This window comes from Drosophila grimshawi, unplaced genomic scaffold, assembly GCF_018153295.1.
Source record: "Drosophila grimshawi isolate 15287-2541.00 unplaced genomic scaffold, ASM1815329v1 contig_44, whole genome shotgun sequence".
Taxonomy (NCBI): domain Eukaryota; kingdom Metazoa; phylum Arthropoda; class Insecta; order Diptera; family Drosophilidae; genus Drosophila; species Drosophila grimshawi.
In genome coordinates, this window is record NW_025063240.1 from 4,450,349 (window position 1) to 4,469,342 (window position 18,994).

The 18,994-nt window shown below is 39.4% G+C and overlaps 1 protein-coding gene across 1 annotated transcript; it reads left to right on the forward strand.

Moving 5' to 3' along the window:
• The first annotated feature begins 825 nt into the window (after positions 1-825).
• LOC6557674 (BMP-binding endothelial regulator protein) lies at positions 826-18,539 on the forward strand. The gene is made up of 3 exons (XM_032738972.1): positions 826-1,259; positions 6,823-7,124; positions 16,982-18,539. Exons 2-3 carry the CDS (start codon positions 7,025-7,027, stop codon positions 18,073-18,075), a joined length of 1,194 nt encoding a protein of 397 aa, XP_032594863.1. The 5' UTR covers positions 826-1,259; positions 6,823-7,024; the 3' UTR covers positions 18,076-18,539.
• The last annotated feature ends 455 nt before the right edge of the window (positions 18,540-18,994 follow it).

Sequence of the window (18,994 nt, forward strand, 5' to 3'; positions counted from 1 at the left end):
AATATATGTACATATATATTTATATGCACACTGTTAATTGATCGATCGGTCATGGAATTGGTATGGAAATGGACTTGCACACGTGACGAGTGCGTGTGATGCACTCACCATTCACCCACCATTCACCACTCACCAAAATTCCTTAGCGGCACCATTTTTGAGTGTTGTGTGTGAAAATTTATGGCTTGCTTGACTCAAGAATTACTTGCGACGCACGTTAAGAGTTTGCCAAAAAGATCTGCTTATATACATAAATACATACATACACACGCTAACATACAGACGTGTACATTGTTAATTATGCATGCATGTAGTAATGTTTTGTTTAATCAAAGCTCTTCAAAAGCTTTCGGCCCAAAGAGAGCATACAAAATGTGCAAAAGAGTAGGAAAGCGTGTGTTGAGAGCACAGGTTGCCGGCTAGCCGGTTCGCCGGCTGACCACTTCAAATAAGAGCGAAAGGGTGGGAGTGTGTGTGTGTGTGTATCTGTGTGTGTGAGAGAGTACGACAATTTAAAGTGCTGCTAGCAAACCGGCTCACAGTGGTAGATCAGCTGACGTTTGAATGTACATCTAAACTTTAATAACTGTTTTAACTGAACTCTTTCTTATTCAAATGTATAACTCTTGATTATCTCTTGTGGAGGAGACAGACTGTTAAAATAGACAAATAGATTTTGTTGTCAAGAGAGTAGAGGATTTGTGAGCGCTAAAAGCTCGATGCGCAACCACTGTGCGCTGCTCAAAAAATTGACGATCGTCGGTCGCATCGTATGGCGTCGGCCAGCAAGCTTAAAATTGTGTGTCGCAAACTTGAACGGTTTAGTTAGCGAGTGATAGGCAAAAGGGGCACAGCACGAGACTTGTAGTACGCGTTGTGATGTGATGTGATGTGAAGTGAGAGACGGCAATGATGCTAAACGATCAGCGACACAAAAACTAAACTAAATAAATGTAACAATTCAAATCGAAAAACGTACACACATAAAAAAGAAAACGAAACAAGAAAAAACCAAAAGTAAAAAAGATATAATAAAAGTTGTAATAGTAAAGTGTAAAGTGAATAAACCAAACCGAAAAAAAACTGCACAGAGCCGAACCGAGCAGCAAAGCCAAAGCCAAAGCCAAGAAGCATGTGAATTGGAGTCGTGGGGCGCAGCCAGCGAACGACGAACGAACAACTGAATTGAACTCAACTACAAAAGAAACGATATTTATGCTCTGCATATTATTGGAGAGCTTACAAAATTTACGTGGCAGGTGTGTTGTTTTCTTGAGACTGTTTTGTTGCGCATTCCACAGATTATATGATTTGTGCACACACACAATCTACATAAGTGCATGGAGAGAGAGCGTATTTTACGATAACTAAATCATGTCACCGTCAGTGGAAGTAACTCTCTGTAAATGCACATTTTAGTGGCGATTATATAAGGCAAAAAATTTTGGGTTTTTATTTTACTTTTTTCTTCTTCAACTTTTTTTTTTTTATATTATTCTAGTGGGGCCTTGGATAGTTATAGAGAGACAACTTTGTATGCTATATAGATAAGATAGCGCATATCTAATAATATCACACGAAACGAACTCAACATTGCGTCACATTATGTGTGTGTGTGTAGTATTAAAGAAATGTTTATATTGTAGAGCTTGGGTTTCCAATTCCCAATTTGCAATTGGTCCATGCTGTCCTACTATATTTAAACATTATTCACTGCCATTTGCTAAATAATAAACAAATTATAAATAGGTAACTTAATAAATGTACAGTAAACTAGAAACTAAACAAACGCACACACAACACACACACACACACATACACACACATACACATATTCACCTATAGGCAGAGAGACAAATGATGAACGCACACAACGCCGAAAGCTTTTTTTTTTTGCTCAGCACACAAACGAGAATATGCTGCATGCCAGCGTATGCGTGTGTGTGTGTGTGTGTCTTTTTTGTAGTTTTTGTTGTTGCTTGTGTGTGTATGTGTGTGTGTGTGTGTATTTTGTTTACACAAAAATCAAGGTTAAAAGCGCAAAGCGACATGCGTAAAAGGTGGAAGCAAATAAATATATCGCTCAATAAACGAGCAATGATCGAATAATTGTGTATGTGTGTGTGTGTGTGTGTGTGTCTCTGCCAGTTGAAGCTGTATCTGAATGTATGTGTGTGTCTGTCTGTCTGTCTGTCTGTCAGTCTGTCTGTGGTGTATAGCATTAAACGAAAGTACCAAAATGAGCCATGGAAGTCTATTAAAGCGTAAAGCGCAAATCGCGTACTAGCATTGGAGTTGAGAGCGTTCATGGCTGCGAGCGAAGTAAGTCGAGCCGTGCCTGAAACCAGAGCACAAATACAAAACAAATAAAAACCGACACACAAATAGCAACAACAACAACAACAACAACAGCAGCAGCAGCAACAAGAAAGTTAAGCGCACACTCAGCGCAACAGACGAGGCTTTCATACTCTTGGCGACCCCAAACAAAAAAACAAACTCTTTTTCAAAGAGTTGCAAACTTTTTCTCCCAAAAAAATGTTAAGAAAAAACGTGAAAAAAGATATATATGCATTAAAGGTCGTCCAGTCAACTCTAACTGAGACATAAGTTGACATCAATTGGCTGTGTCAGAATTAAGTTTAAGCGCATATTTAAATGGCGATCCCCCGAGTAATCCGCTTATATTAATGTGATTAATTATATAAATTCACGATTTGCATTGCTATATCAACTGTTTCTGCCCGGAATCGCTGACGGCAACCCTTTTCATAGGTCATAAATCTCATTGACTCCGTCTCGATTATCTTCATTTTTATGTTTAACTTAAAATGCAAAGAATGCCAAAATGATCCCCTCAAAAACGATTGCAGTCGCATATATTTGTTGCAGATAATACGCGATCCTTGAAAGCTATGGGATCGTTGAAAGACAAATTGAAAGACAAATTCTGAGTTGATCATTATTATTGAATTTCTACATTTTGGTTCTTTTAATTAGAAGAGTTTGTCAAATGCACTTTTTTTTCAACCAGCTGTTAAAAGTTGTATTACAATCTGGAAACATTTGTATTAGAATAATATGAGAATAATAAAACTTTTTAATTGTGATAAATGTTTTTAGATCATCAAGATCTTTAGCACACTATTATAATAGTAAAAATGTTTTAAGGTCTTTAACCACAAATGATTACAATAGCTAAGTTTTACCTGCTTGCTTTAAGTTCACATTTTCTGTTGCTGCAAACTGACAGCAGCAGCAATTATGCCTTAAGCAAGTGTATTTAAAGACGATCGATCGGCTTGGTTGGAATAACGGACAGTGCCGTAGACCAAAGCCAAAGGCCCACAGCATAACACAGATGAGCCAACCCAACCCAGGCCAACCCAGTACACGCCAGCCCCGGCCAGAGACCGACTCCGAGTCCGAGTCAAAGCCGGGCTATGAGTTTGGCCCGGTTGCAATGCGTGAAAAAGAGATGACGAGCTTCATTTGTTGCGGTAGCCATGGCAACAAACTGAGAGCCACAACAACCTCATCTCATCCCCCCACCAACACCCTTGCCTTACTCCCGCCTAAGCCGTTCGTTCGTTCATTCGCCACTTGCCGCCCGCTCGTCCCTTTCAAGTGCGGCTGCTGTTGCTGCTGCTGCCATTGCTGGCTCATCAAAAAAGCCAAAAGTTGTTGAACGTGAAATTATTGTACGCGAACACGAGTAAATACGCCAGCGCTCACACACGCACTCACACACAAGTATTTCAGCACACACACAGTTATAAACACACACACACACACACACACACACGAAGAGCGTCAACTTCAACGCTGCTGCTGTTTTGCATGTGTAGCATCTCAAGATAAATAACAAAACAGCGAAAAAAAAAATGATTGCGGCTGCAAACCAGCAGCAACAGCAGCAGCAGCAATAACAACAACAGCAAGAAAAAAAAAAAGAGCACACAGCCAAGGCATGAAATAGATGCATCAGATTTCGCATTCAAGTGAAATTTATGGCAATCATAAAGCTCATCTTGCTTTCGAGGTAAAAACTTACAAAAAAAAAAAAACATATAAGCCAAAAAACAAAATGAAGAAAGGAAACAAAAAATTGCCAAACTCTCGACTATGAGGCGACGGAGAAGTATGACGAGGGGTGGGGCAGGGGGCCGAGACGAGAAAACGAAACGAAGTCGCGAGTACTTATCGCTGTCGGCTACAAAGCCCCATTATGCTAGCGGATGGCTCATGTTGCTGTTGTTGTTGTCGGCATTGTAATTGTTGTTGTTGTAGTTGTTGTTGTAGTTGTTGTTGTAGTTGTTGTTGTAATTGTTGTTGGTGTTGATTTTAAGCAGACAAACATAGCGCTCAAAACACAAGAGCAGCGAGGCGAGTGTAGTGGAACAAAGCTCAATCGCTATCAAAGTTTAGTCATCTACAAAAATATGTTGCGAGACCAAGAGAGATAGAGAGAGGGAGAGGGAGAGAGATAGGTAGAGGTAGGTGAGGGCAAAAGACAGATTACAGAAGAAAGAATACCTCGAGGTTACACGTATGTACACACACATACATGCATAGGAGTACTAGGTACATTGGTACACCTGGGCACAAAGAGAAATATTAGTTGGAAAGACGATGAGTAAATATGTACAATAGATAGCTGCAGATAGATATATGAACATAACTAAACGGGTATTGTGCTGCCAAGCAATTAGATAAGAAAGTTGGTAACCGAACAAACGGGAAGACAAAGATTAAAGTTGGAGTGAGAGAGAGCGTAAGAGAGAGAGAGAGAGAGCGAGAGAGAGAGAGGGAGGCGGTTATTAAAGAGAAAGCCAAAGTCTTGCATTTAATTTAACATAACTGAACTTGAATGAATTTCAAATTAAGCTGCAAGTTTTGCCAATTTATCTAAAGTTTTCCCATTCCTAGTTAAAAATTCATATATCACATAAATAGCTACACATCTTACAAAAGTGACGAATACATTTTTAATGATATCAAAAAACTTAGTTTTCTCATGAATTTCCATTATTTCTGGCAAATTGGGTTTGGGCTTATTTTATTTTTTTTGCCTAAATTCTTCAAGTGTTCCACAAATTGTTATTGAATTATGACTCCATGGGCTGTTTACAGTTTGGCATTCTTTGCAAATTGAGCTGGCTGTCATCAAATGAATCAATCATGAATCACCCCGCACAACAGCACTATCAAAACGAGGTCGAATTTAAGAATCAAAAATCAAGTCATCAATATTGTAAATATTTAGCAACGGTGCAAGCGATGCATTGAATTCAAAAAATAATAAAGAGCCTGAACACAATACACCCAACTTAGACAACACAAACAAAACCGAAAACCTTAACAAAAAAATACAAAAATACAAAAATAAAAATGAACAAAAAATGAAAGAAAAAAAAAACAAACAATTTATTTATGGTGTTCTATTGAAAACGTTCTCATTCCATTCATCGGCAGTCGGAAGTGTGCAATCGTCACTTGTTGTTGATTAATTAAAGATTCGATTAACTGCTTGATTAATAGTTGTGTTTTTTCCTTTTTTTTTATATTTTCAATGTTCACAGCTCGCTCAAAAACTTTTAAAAGGTAGCTGCGGGCTCTCAAAAATATGCTCTCGATTCTCCTCCATAAATTTGTGCGAATTGCAAACATAAATCTCGCAGTTTCAGTCACAGTCACAGGGTCTCCGTCTCAGTCTCAGTCTGTCAGTTGTAGCATTTTGATTGAATGAATGTGAACGTAAGTAGAAGAAGCTGGCTTGCGGCTTAGGTTTTTGTCCTCGGGTGTTTTGTTTTTGGGGGGGAAAAGGTGAGCGCGTTCATTAAATATGGCAAGTATAGCAAACGTAATTTGAGATGCCATGCATCCCAAAAACTGATGGCTGAAATGCCCGACTACGGTAATAACTACCTGTATATGAGCCGCATGTGTCGCATGTGGCACGTTCGTCAGAGCTTTAGTTGTTTGCCACATTTCGACGAGGCCCAAAAAGACTTTTCAGTTTTTCGGTTTTGGCTTTTGCGGCGTGTGCTCGAGATACGATTTTGAGTATCATGATGAGAGTGAAATGTGTGTCGGGTTTGTCGGGTTGCTGGGCACTGCTGATGTTTGTTGGTTTTTTTGTTTTTGTTTTTGTTGTTGTTCTTGTTGTTGTTGGTGGTGCTGTGTTGTGTTGTGTTATTTTCAGTTCAGGTTGCCTCTGGTCATTAAAAACTATTCGCACAAATCCAAAAAAGGTTGCTATTTTTAGCAGTGATACAACAGGCCTGTTCGACTGTTCGACTGTCCATCCGTCCGCCTGCCCGCCTCTGACTTAGTAACGCTTCTCTCTATGTGTGTGTGTGTGTGTGTGTGTTTACTGACTTATTTTTGCACTGCAATCAAATTAAAATATATAAAAGAAGAACGAACACTTATCAGCCCCGTGCCGCACATTAAATACTCTAGCTGACTCATTAATAGCTTTAAAAATACAATAATCAAGCTTAGTTATTTAAACGTTTTTATTATTTAATTAATTTGTATTATCTTTTAATTTTGTCAATATATTTATGTTTAAATGACAGATTTATGCGCAGTACAACATACATTAGTTGATAGTTACATAGTTGATAGGAAACTTACACAAAAAAGTCTTAGCCAGACAGAGTATAGCTATAATATATATACTATATATATGTATATATATACATAAATGTGTGTAAATGTGGTTTGCGGCTTGTGGCCATTAAAAGAGAATAAATCTTACGGCTGAAAATGTGTTTGACAATTTATTTCTATGTGTGGTTTTTTTATGTGTTGCAGATGAAACACAACGAAATTCAATTGGTTTTGATTTTGCAATAAAAAGGCGACAGCAGCGACGTTATATATATATATAAAGTTAAATCTTGCACGATTCGAGAGGCGGCTTCAAGGTCATATCGATTGCTGGACTGAAAGCCCTTGGAGTAGCAACAGCAACAGCAACAGCAGTAACAGTAGCAGTAGCAGTAGCAGCCACAAAATGTTGAACCCGCACAAGTCTACGTGCTTGCACCATATGTTAATAATGTGTCTGCTAATATTTGCCGGGAATGTGCTGAATGTCGCCAGTGCAACGGACGGTAAGTCTGCCAAATATTTGTATTCACATAATTATAAAAGTAACTGTATGTAGAGATCTGCACAAACAAAAACAAGAACAGCATTTTTAATTGCCTCACCTATTTGTTGATGATCTTATCAAATTGTATCAGTATTATCGTATAGATTATAATTGTTTGCACTATGCCAAACAACAGGTCATTGTTCAGCTCAAACAGTCCACAGACAGTCAGCCTGAAGAGGCGTTCACTCAACTGCTGATGCAATCCATACAAATCCAGCTGCAATTAAAATTCAACATCTTCTGAGCTTTAAATAGATGAAAAAGAAATCAGGCGAATTTTCTTTAACTCGCAGCAAATTGCAATTTTGTCTACCCAACTTGAACCAAAAAAAAAAAAATATTATCTGCATTTTAATCGAAAAATTTCTCTTGACTCTGCATATCATTTCATTTTCGGAATTCATTTCACTTTGTTGAATTTACAGCACACTTATTGGGAAAAACAAATAGCTCTTTCAGACAATAATTCAATTTTCGACCAATAACAATAAAAATGTGTATAAAGCCACATTTTATAACCCAAAATAAGCAACTTATGCAGAAGTATACAACAGAGAGAAGAAAGCATATCTGCACCAATAAGGTATATATATTCTATATATTTTGCTACACAAAACATATTCTCGTATTAAGATAACTAAACTCAGCTGTGCACAGGGTATCTGCTAGTCGAGCTCCCTCAACAGAAGCCTTCTAACTTGTTTATTACTATGCCTCAAGCTAATATAAAGATTTCTATGTCTTCATTAATCATTGATGCCCTCAGCCTATCAGTTTCATTGAGTCTATGCCAACAAGAGAGCTAATTCAAGTTTATCGCTGATTTGAGGCATTGGAATCCTTTTGTTGTGGCACGCCTTTTCAGACATATTCCTCTGAGCGAAGAAAAGCATATTTAGTTAAACAAATCGTATTCGCAAATGGAACAAACTAGTAACTTAAACTTTGTCGAGTCTCATTTTGTTTTCTGTTGCAAATGGTTTATCGAGTTGAAGAAGTTTGATATTGCCCCACCACTTACCATTTGCCGCAGTGACTTGCTGCAATCGGCTGGCAAGGCCTGGACTCCCTCTGTCAGGATGTGACGGGTGGCCCTGAAAATTTGTCTTTGTCGATGCGACTGACCGATGACCAATATAAGCTGACCCAAGAAAGCCACAAAGAAAATGGTGGCAGAATAATTCCATGATTCGGATTCGCCATATTTGCACAGCCACCATTTGCTGAAGGTCACAAAGTAGGTGAAAAATCCATGACTGACACAATCCATGGGGACTAGTAGGAGGAATGAGAGCATTTGAATGTCATGCAGCGAACAAAAGCAGCGACTCAACTGCATCAGTTGACTCTGCAGCTGCCACAGGCGACACAGCTCCAATGCCAGCCAATGATGCTGGGCATGATGCAGGCGGCGTCGTCGCACCAAACCGTTGTTGTCGTTGTGTTGTGCATCGCGGAGCAACTGGGACAGATGAAGATTACAGTGATGCGACAAGTGGCTAATCAACATCTGGGCGACCAGATAGAGTGCCAGGCACAATTGCACACACAGCTGACAGCCATACATGAAAACTACGCTGCCTAAGTACATGGCACTTTTACTCACATTCGAATCCCCCGCCAGTAAAAAAAACGTGTAAGAACTGGAGAAAATGATGGCCAATACTAACGCATAGATGGTTAAATGGTCCCGTGTGTGTATCTGCCGCGCTGACTTTTGCAGCCGTGTCGTGTGAAGCAGTCGAAGTAGCTGGCGACGACAACTGAGCAGTTTATTCACGCCGGCAATGAAGCAACGCTGACGTCTCGTGTGCCTGTAGAGCGTGACAAGTGCCGAGCTAAACAACAAGACACTGCGCAGCGTGCCCACAATCAACAGCAGGCGATTCTGCACCAGAAACTCCATCTGGGTGTTCGTAATGTAGAACGCATATGGCGCGAAGCAGATGCAAGAGATGAACAACAGATAGCCATACAGGCGCCAATACCAGCTGCACTCCATCCTCCACATTATCCCTATTCCCATTCGCTTTCGATTCCCCTTGCCCATCGGGACGGCGGCAGACAGACCAAAGAGATGGCCCAGCAGGTGAAGCGTTCGCAGTATGCCACACGTTAGCAGTTGTTGCAACATTGTACACACTAAGAGCTTAAGTCCAAGACTAACTTGACAACGCTGGTGGAGCTCCAGTTGTGCTGTGTCATAATTGAATCACGATTAACTGTGACTGGTGGAAAGCACCTGGCTATTAGTCTGATTGAATTCTATTCTATTTATAAACAAGGCGTTCCGCTCGCCGAGACGACTGTGTCTGATAAGACGACCCACAACAAAAGGATTCCAATGCCTCAAATCAGCGATAAACTTGAATTAGCTCTCTTGTTGGCAAATCACTTGTGAGCAAGGAATGAGAATCAAGGATTAATGAAGTCATAGAAATCTTGAAATTAGCCTAAGTCATTGGAAACAGGAGGAAAGGGCGTAACCGACAACGCATTACTCTGGTACCATAAGGAATACCATCTGATAACAGGTGCCACAGAGCATGGCGGGTGTAGACAAGAAATGTCGATCTTTGAAAGAGATTTTTGGTAATCTACGGTCCAAGTTTGCCTTTAAAATTGTGGTAGATATAGACTTTTGTGAATTTTGGGAGCTGGAGTGAACTTGGCTGACAGAAAAAAAGTTCGAAGGGTTTCGTAGTAACCTTCGTTCCAAGTTTGGTAACTGTAGCTCGTAAATTACCGGAGATATGGGCTTTTATGAATTTTTGGGGATGGTAAAGGTAGTGGCTGAAAAAAATTATTAGCGAAGGTTCCTAGTAAGCTAGCTTCCAAGTTACTGTAGCTCTTAAATTGCGGAAGATAAAGGCTTTTATCGCTTTTAGGGACGGGAGTGGCCGTGGTCCAAAGTTTCCGGATTTTTGTATTACTAGCAACATGCCTTTCAAATTTGGTAACTTTATCGTTCAAATTGTGTGATATACTCGTATATTGTTGAATCGATTTACATTTATGGGTATCTCAGTTTGGGGAGGCGGATTGGGCGTAGCCCTTTTATTTTTTCGGTTTCTTAGGGGAGGTACTTTCAAAATTTGGTGATTCTAGCTTACAAATATGATAGCTTCGGTATCACAGTATAAAAACATTTTACGCCGCAACACCACAGTCGAGAGAGATCGACTAGCAGATACTCTGAAACAAACTGAGAGTAGATTCTTCAATATGAAATTACATTTTTGTTAACAATGAAATTTTTACGGTTGCACTTGGTCGAGTCTCATTCTTTTTTGTGTTACAAGTGGTTTATCGAGTTAGAGAAGTTTAATAATGTCCACCAGCACTTACCATTTGCTGCAGTGACTTGCTGCAATCGGCTGGCAAGTCCTGGACTCCCACTTTCAGTATTTGACGGGTGGCCCTGAAAATTTGTCTTTGTCGATGCGACTGACCGATGACCAATATAAGCTGGCCCAAGAAAGCCACAAAGAAAATCATGGCATAATAATTCCATGATTCGGATTCGCCGTATTTGCACAGCCACCATTTGCTGAAGGTCACAAAGTAGGTGAAAAATCCATGAGTGACACAATTCATAGTCACTAATAGGAGGAATGAGAGCATTTGAATGTCATGCAGCGAACAAAAGCAGCGACTCAATTGCATCAGTTGACTCTGCAGCTGCCACAGGCGACACAGCTCCAATGCCAGCCAATGATGCTGGGCATGATGCAGGCGGCGTCGTCGCACCAAACCGTTGTTGTCGTTGTGTTGTGCATCGCGGAGCAACTGGGACAGATGAAGATTACAGTGATGCGACAAGTGGCTAATCAACATCTGGGCGACCAGATAGAGTGCCAGGCACAATTGCACACACAGCTGACAGCCATACATGAAAAGTACGCTGCCAAGGTACATGACACTCTTCCTCACATTCCGTTCTTCCTTCAGGATGGAATATGTGTGGGAGCTGGAGAAAATGATGGCCAATACTAACGCATAGATGGTTAAATGGTCACGTGTGTGTATCTGCCGCGCTGACTTTTGCAGCCGTGTCGTGTGAAGCAGTCGAAGTAGCTGGCGACGACAACTGAGCAGTTTATTCACGCCGGCAATGAAGCAACGCTGACGTCTCGTGTGCCTGTAGAGCGTGACAAGTGCCGAGCTAAACAACAAGACACTGCGCAGCGTGCCCACAATCAACAGCAGGCGATTCTGCACCAGAAACTCCATCTGGGTGTTCGTAATGTAGAACGCATATGGCGCGAAGCAGATGCAAGAGATGAACAACAGATAGCCATACAGGCGCCAATACCAGCTGCACTCCATCCTCCACATTATCCCTATTCCCATTCGCTTTCGATTCCCCTTGCCCATCGGGACGGCGGCAGACAGACCAAAGAGATGGCCCAGCAGGTGAAGCGTTCGCAGTATGCCACACGTTAGCAGTTGTTGCAACATTGTACACACTAAGAGCTTAAGTCCAAGACTAACTTGACAACGCTGCTGGAGCTGCAGCTGGAGGTGGAGCTGGAGCTCCAGTTGTGCTATGTCATAATTGAATCACGATTAACTCTGACTGGTGGAAAGCACCTGGCTATTAGTCTGATTGAATTCTATTCCATTTATAAACAAGGCGTTCCGCTCACCCAGACGACTGTGTCTGATAAGACGACCCACAACAAAAGGATTCCAATGCCTCAAATCAGCGATAAACTTGGATTAGCTCTCTTGTTGGCAAATCACTTGTCAACAAGGAATGAGAATCAAGGATTAATGAAGTCATAGAAATCTTGAAATTAGCGTAAGGCGGAGAATTTAGAAAGAATAGTTTCATCAACACGAAGTGTTGATTATTCGACCTTAATGAAATTTTTACTTTTGTTCAAAAAGATATGTATATGTATTATATATCAATTAGGAGGCTATATTTTAAATATTGTGCCTCTGATGGCTACCTATTTATATCGCCAAACAGATGAAGTTATCGATAAAATGCAAAGAGCTTGATTCATCTATGATACTGGAAAGCCTCTGTTAAAAAACTTTAAGTCTCCAGCTTTTATAAGCTCAGAGATGTTTACAATTAATCAATTAAAAGTCTGGGTATCAATTGGATGGATATATTCTTAGGAGTGTGTATCTGAAACTTGATCTGTGTGGAGTATAGAAGTCTCTAGCTCTTATAATCTCTGAGTTCGACTTATTCATACAGACGGACAGATGGACAGATAGACATGGGTGAATAGACTCGGCTGCTGATGCTGATCAATAATGCTTTCTCCTGCCTGTTGCATACTTTTGCACAATTTTATTATGCCCCTTTCCCATTTTTAATAAATAAATAAAGACCCCATTGTAATCTGTCTTTGGAATGCTTAAAATCTCTTAAATCTCAAGCATAATAAATTAAATAAAGTAATTAGCACTTGAGTTCATTGAGACTTAAGTTAAAAACTTTTTAGAAAGTTGCAAAGTGAATGCCTACTTGCAACAGTATAATAAGTTGGAATGCTTGTAACAAAGTAGTTTGTCAGTTGTCAATTTGTCAGCAAAAACTTGTTCAATACTCTTGACTAAATATGATTTCATTGAGCCAATTTTTATAATGAATTGTTATCCTCTGGTACTTAAGTTAAGTTGCTCATAATGATTCAAATTTGTTAGCTTGATAAATCCTTTGCTGATTAGATGCCAATGATGAAATTCTGACATTAAGCTGGCTTTGTTTTGAGCTGTGTCTGCAATGAGACGTGTTCCTCAAATTGTGTTTCCAATCAGTGTCAAGAGATAACTAACAATTTGAAGTAGGAATAATCTGACTTTTGTGGATGCATACACACACACACACACACACACACATAAACACACACACATACACACACACACACACACACATCTATACACACACTCAACTAAACATTGTCGTCCCCTCAGAGCTGAGACCTCAGACCTCGGTGGCGTTGTCGTTGTATTATTAAAAAAGTTTTGACGCTTTAAAGAGTTTTCTTTCCCCCCGCGCTCTTTATTTCCATGCAACATAAAATGCAAAACACTCGAGTTCTATATGTACTTTAGCCTTTATGGCAAACTTTCGACGCTGTTTATAAGTTCCACTGAGTAAAAAAAAATAAAATAAAACACAAAAGAACGAAAAAAAATGAATTTGTTCATGTAGCTGCAACTTTTTGTATGCTTTGTCCTGTTATTGCCCCTCTTTTTCTTCGCTCTCTCTTCCTGTCCCTCTCTCCCTCTCGCTCTCTCTCTCTCTCTCTCTCTCTCTCTCTCTCTCTCCCTCTCTCTCTCTCTCTGCCCACTTGTATATTGGCTGTAGGCAGTCGAGTGTGCGGTTTTTTTTCTAGGTTATATGACTCTGGCTTCCACTCCTGTCTCGATATGGTCCTTCCTGGTCCTTTTTTGTAGCATGACTTGCTCCTGCCCAGTTTTCCGACTGACTGACTATCTGACTGTCTGACTGGCTGAACTGGCTACTCCGACAGTTGCTTGGCTTTGCAGTCTCCCATTCGGATAGTTAATTCAAATTTTACGCTTTTTCGCTTAGCAGCGGCATTCAAATCGTTTTCGTGATTTTGCTTTATATACCCTGTTAGCATCACAATGCTTAAGAAAGGGTTTTTTTAAATCAACTCAAGCATGCAAGCATAGTATCTACACAGTATTTATGAATTGGCTTCAAAAGCAACTTTGATTAAGCCATGTTCATTCCATAGAAAAGCAGAATTGCTTACAGCAATTGATGGACAATTTCAATATTCGACAGTCAATTTTAAATGCCAAGTTCTTTATAAATATATTAATTGCTTTTTTTGTGGCCTGCCCCAATCCTTGCAATATATTTTCGACATTTTTATATTCTAATTCAGCTAAAATTATTATTATTATATGTCTAATTTTAACATTTTTATTTCTTACACATTGGGTACTGTCTTAAGGCTACTTTAACTACAAAAAAAAAGTAAATAAATAAACAACGCTTTACTGTCGAAGATTTATAGCCTGTTAAAATTGACATAGGTAAAAAAAAAAGGTCGTTATAAAAATAAGCATAAAATCACGAAGCGATAAATTGGCCAGACTTTAAGAGCTATGCTATTTAGGCACTTGAATACCTAACAATCTCTTCTCTTCTCAAAAATTGATGAATGCCATTTTTAAGGTTCATTTTTCAAAAAATAAATCATATATATGTATATAAATATTTTTGGCATGTAATTTATGTATGCCACAAATTGTATACTCAACCTAGCCACAACAACAAAAACTACACCCAGAAAAGCAGAGAGAGAGCAGAGCATTTCGCTCCCCGTCAACCATTCAGCTCTAACGTCTGTATTTGACTTTTAAAACCAAAAAATAAAATCTACCCGCTGCCCACTTGCCACCCTGCTGTGCGAACCGACGCTGAGACGCCACACTTCAAAGTCAAAACTGCGCACTCAATACAAAACACGAGCGGCAAACAAGTGTCCCAACTGTCTAAGCTGCCCCCCCTGATAAAAGACGACAGAAAACCGGACGAAAATAAAAATCATACAAAAAATAAATTAAAAGTGAAAAAAAAACACAAACTTTAATTAAATAAAGTGTAAGAAGTTTGTTGAGGAGCCCTCAATGCTGGCAGCGTGACCGAACAGATACAGGACGAGGCGGGGTGTTGCAAGTTGAGAGTACTGCTGTGTACATCAAACGAGTAAAATCAGGATTTTGAGGTTGGAGGTTAGAGTAAAGTTCTTAATTTGTGCCGGCTGCGAGATGCTCGCATTCCTGGCGAGAGTAAATCAAGTCGATTTTTATATGAGATATTTACTTTTGTCCTGGCTAAAAAGTCAAAGGGCAAAGTTCATTGTTATTAAACCTCCGCCAACCCCGCATGCTGTGCAAAACTTGCAAAAACAAAATCTAAATGGAATACGAAAAACGAGCAGAAAAAAAAGAAAAAAAGAAAAAAAAAAAAGAAGAAATTCCCATTATATGGGCGAGTGAAAATGACAAATTAACTTGAGCTCAAAGGAAGCCGCAAAGTTTCGCAGCTGCCAAACCCAATTGGCAAACAAAAGTGCGGCTGAGTGTAAAGGTAAATGCGAGACTTTAGTGAAAGGTTGCCAACACGAACGAACACACACACACACAAACACACACACATACACATACACTCACACACACACATACATACTTGCACACAACAAGTTGTCGATTCAATTAAAGATAATGCGGCTTGAAGAAAGCTGTGAATTTCTTGTTAATTTATAATTAAATATACTCTTGAAATTCACAGACTAGTGTGAAATAGAACTGTGGGTGGGTGATTAGTGGTCTCAGTCACACGATCCAGCTGCCAACTACTTCAAAATATATAAGCAAATATTAGCTAAACTAGTTCACATCACAATCATTTCAATTTTTTCAAACTCAACTTAGAAAAAACTTGTGTGAAAATATGTATATCTTCTAAAAATGTTGCTAAAGTAAATAAATATAAAGCTTGATATTCTTTTTCTTTTCTTTTTTTAATACTTGAAACAACTTGCCAAGTTATCCATCAAGTATAACAAAGTGTCTCTTAATGAATGCTAAGCAACATTTTGTTACACTTGACAACTTTGTAAGTTCGCCATTAGGTAGAGCTAAATTAAGCTTTGTATGTTTTTAAGCTTGCAATTATTTGTAAGAGTATTTTTCATACTCTGTTACCGAAGGTGGTATCATAGCATATTCGTTTTGTGCTATACCCGCCTCAGACAAAGTGTGAAAATTGGAGTGCTACGTCCATTAGATGGCCAGGAAATCGATAAAGCCACCTATCTTCCCTATTTGCTTGGAAGATTTTTGGCGATGTCCTTTAAAAATCGGCATATGCCACGCCAACGTCCCCCGCCCCAGGCTCGCGCCTCAATAAATTTTTAATTGCTATATCCCCCGCAGTTGATTAGTTAGAGCCGTTAAATTTGGTAGGTGTGTTACTGGTAGCCGCCTTTAAGAATCGATAAAAATTGTTATATCCACACCCACACTTACGCCCATAATCGCCAAAACCGATATTTCGGAAAGTATAAATCGATAAACCGCATATCTCCCAAGATTTAAAAGATAGAGCCACTAAATGGGGATTTTACTTGCTGATGATTATATCTACCTAATTTTAAAGGCAAACTTGGACGGAGGATAGTTAAAATCTCCTTCAAAGAACGGTACATCCAACATGTTCTTTGCTACCTCTTCTCAGCTGGTATTATTTATGATATCAAAGTATTTCGCAGTCGGTTACGCCCGACAGCAACGTTCTCTCTTGTTTTTTAAATTAAAACTACAAGAAAATCTAAAGCAGGCAAGTTTCTTAAAGTAATGTTTGAACTTAATAAAAGCGAATAATTAATTAAATTAAATAAGAAATATTGTATAACGTTTAACTTAAATTTAAAAATAATATTAACAACTTATAATGATACTAGGGGTATTTAAATGATATATGTTGGTTAATATTTGTTGCATGGATTGTGGAAAATGCGGAAAATATCAAAAGACCAGAAATAAAATAGAATTAAATTAGATTAAATATGTCCTCAAGCTGATTCTGCGAAATTTACACAAAACTTTGCTAAAATGTATATATAGCAAGTAAAATGCAAAATACATTTTAAGTTAAGGACAGCATTTCAACTGCTTTTATTTAATATATAATTTATTCATTACTTTTAAAGTCCTGTCATGCCAACTGTCAAAGTCCATCTTACTTACACATTTTTCGACACATTTCATACCTTTTGTATTTTTCTTTTCTCATTTGTATTGCAGAGCTGGACTTGCCACCCATTCCACTGCCGTGCGATCTCACCGCGTGTCCGGCCGATGCGGACATGCAATGTCCGGAGGACAGCGCCATCCGGGAGATACGTGAGATAAATGCCGTGGATCTGTTAAGTACGAATGCGATGGGCATCGGCAGTGGCAGTGGCAGTGCCACAACCGAGAAGGTGGCCTACAACAGCAGCACAATGACAGACGAACTGTTTGCCCAGTGCTGTCTGTCCAGGAAATGTCTGTGCAAGACATGCTACATTCCCGACTGCACCAGCGACGAGGGCGAAGTTGTGGTCGAGCTGCAGCCGGAGGCGATGGAAACGCCCGGCCAGTGCTGCGGCAAATACGAGTGCAAACGTGAGCCCAACTGCACCGAGGAGTGGAACACCGATTATTATTGGCTGCAGAGCTGCCAGCGCTGTATGTGCACATCGGGTCAGCGTATTTGTCATCAGACCTGCGATGAGGGCACCAATGCTATGTGCGAATCAAAGACGCTGAACACGTTCTTCAAGGACGGCCAGAGCTGGGAGGATGGCTGCTATCAGTGCGAATGTGTCAAAGGCGAGGAGAAGTGCGTGATACCGTTCTGTGGCCACGTCAACTGCCCCAGCGAGCGGCAGGTGCAACTCAAGAACAGCTGTTGCCCCGTCTGCTGGCCCAAGGGTGAGCCCATGCCACACGAGAAGCCACGCAATGATGACGATGGCTATGACTATGAGCAGGAGATCGAAACTGAAGCTGTGCCACTGGCGACGATAGCCGCAGAAGCCACAAGCACCACTACTACCACCAGCACTACCAGTGCCACCACGACCAGCAGCACCACCCCACATCCAGTCGAATTACTTAATTATGAGAGCAGCAGCAGCAGTGTTGTAACTGCGCGCCCAGCACCACCTTGCGAACTGCACGATTTTCCCAAGGTTGTCGAAGTTGTGCATCAGAACAATTTCAGTGCTCATCTGTATCCCGTCATCATCGGTATTCTGATCATTATCATTGGCGTCATGGGCTGCTACATAAGACGCTTGCATGCCAAACAACGTTCCTACCGACCCGTCTCCAACTTTGACGATAAAGTCTAGATAACAGCAAACAATTAAATTATAGGAAACATGGCAAAATGCAAAAGTTTTCAAAGAGAACAAGAGAGTAGAAAGAGAGAGAGCGAGAGCAAGAAAAATCAAAACTTTAACTAGTAACTTTTGAATTTTTTTATTTTTATGATTTTTACATCTTTTTTTTTTTTGGTATTTTGTTTTGGTATCTAAAAGATCTCATTTTAATTTCACCTTCACTTCCAAGCAGACATCCGCAGACGCAAAAGCAAAAGTATTCTTATGAAATTACGAGCAAAGAAAAGTTTGTATAACTAGCAAAAAAAAAAAAAACGAAAAACACAAAAAATACAATAAAACATTAAAAAAAAAAATTTAAAGAAGAAGAAGGCGAGCAACATGTTGTATATACATCAAATGCATGGATAGTATTAAGTACACCAATGTTTATTATTATTATGCACGAACTAAAATGCCAAAATATATTTCAAGAAGTTAAATATATAAATATATATATATATATACACATATGTATATATATATATAGATATAAATTTGTATGTATGTAATATATGACGAACGCAACTGAGAGCGAAATAAAATTGTTGGATTATCCTCAAAGTAAGGTGATGCCAATAAGCACAAAGAAAAGAAGCAAACGCTGAAGAAAAAAATCCCCGAAAAACGTTCGTCATTGTTTTTGTTTGTAAGTTAGCAGCTAAGCTAGAATATCTATGTGATATTTGTTAATAAGTGTATGTTATAAACAAATGCTATACAAAACAAAAACAAGAAACAAAAGCGAAAGCGAAAGCAAATGCAAAAGCAAATGGAAAAACAAACAACTGGCGCGCTATCAAAAGTATTGCAAATGGATCAATTTATATGTTAATCAGCTGCTGATCGTTGCCGTTAATCTAGTATATATATATATATATATATACAT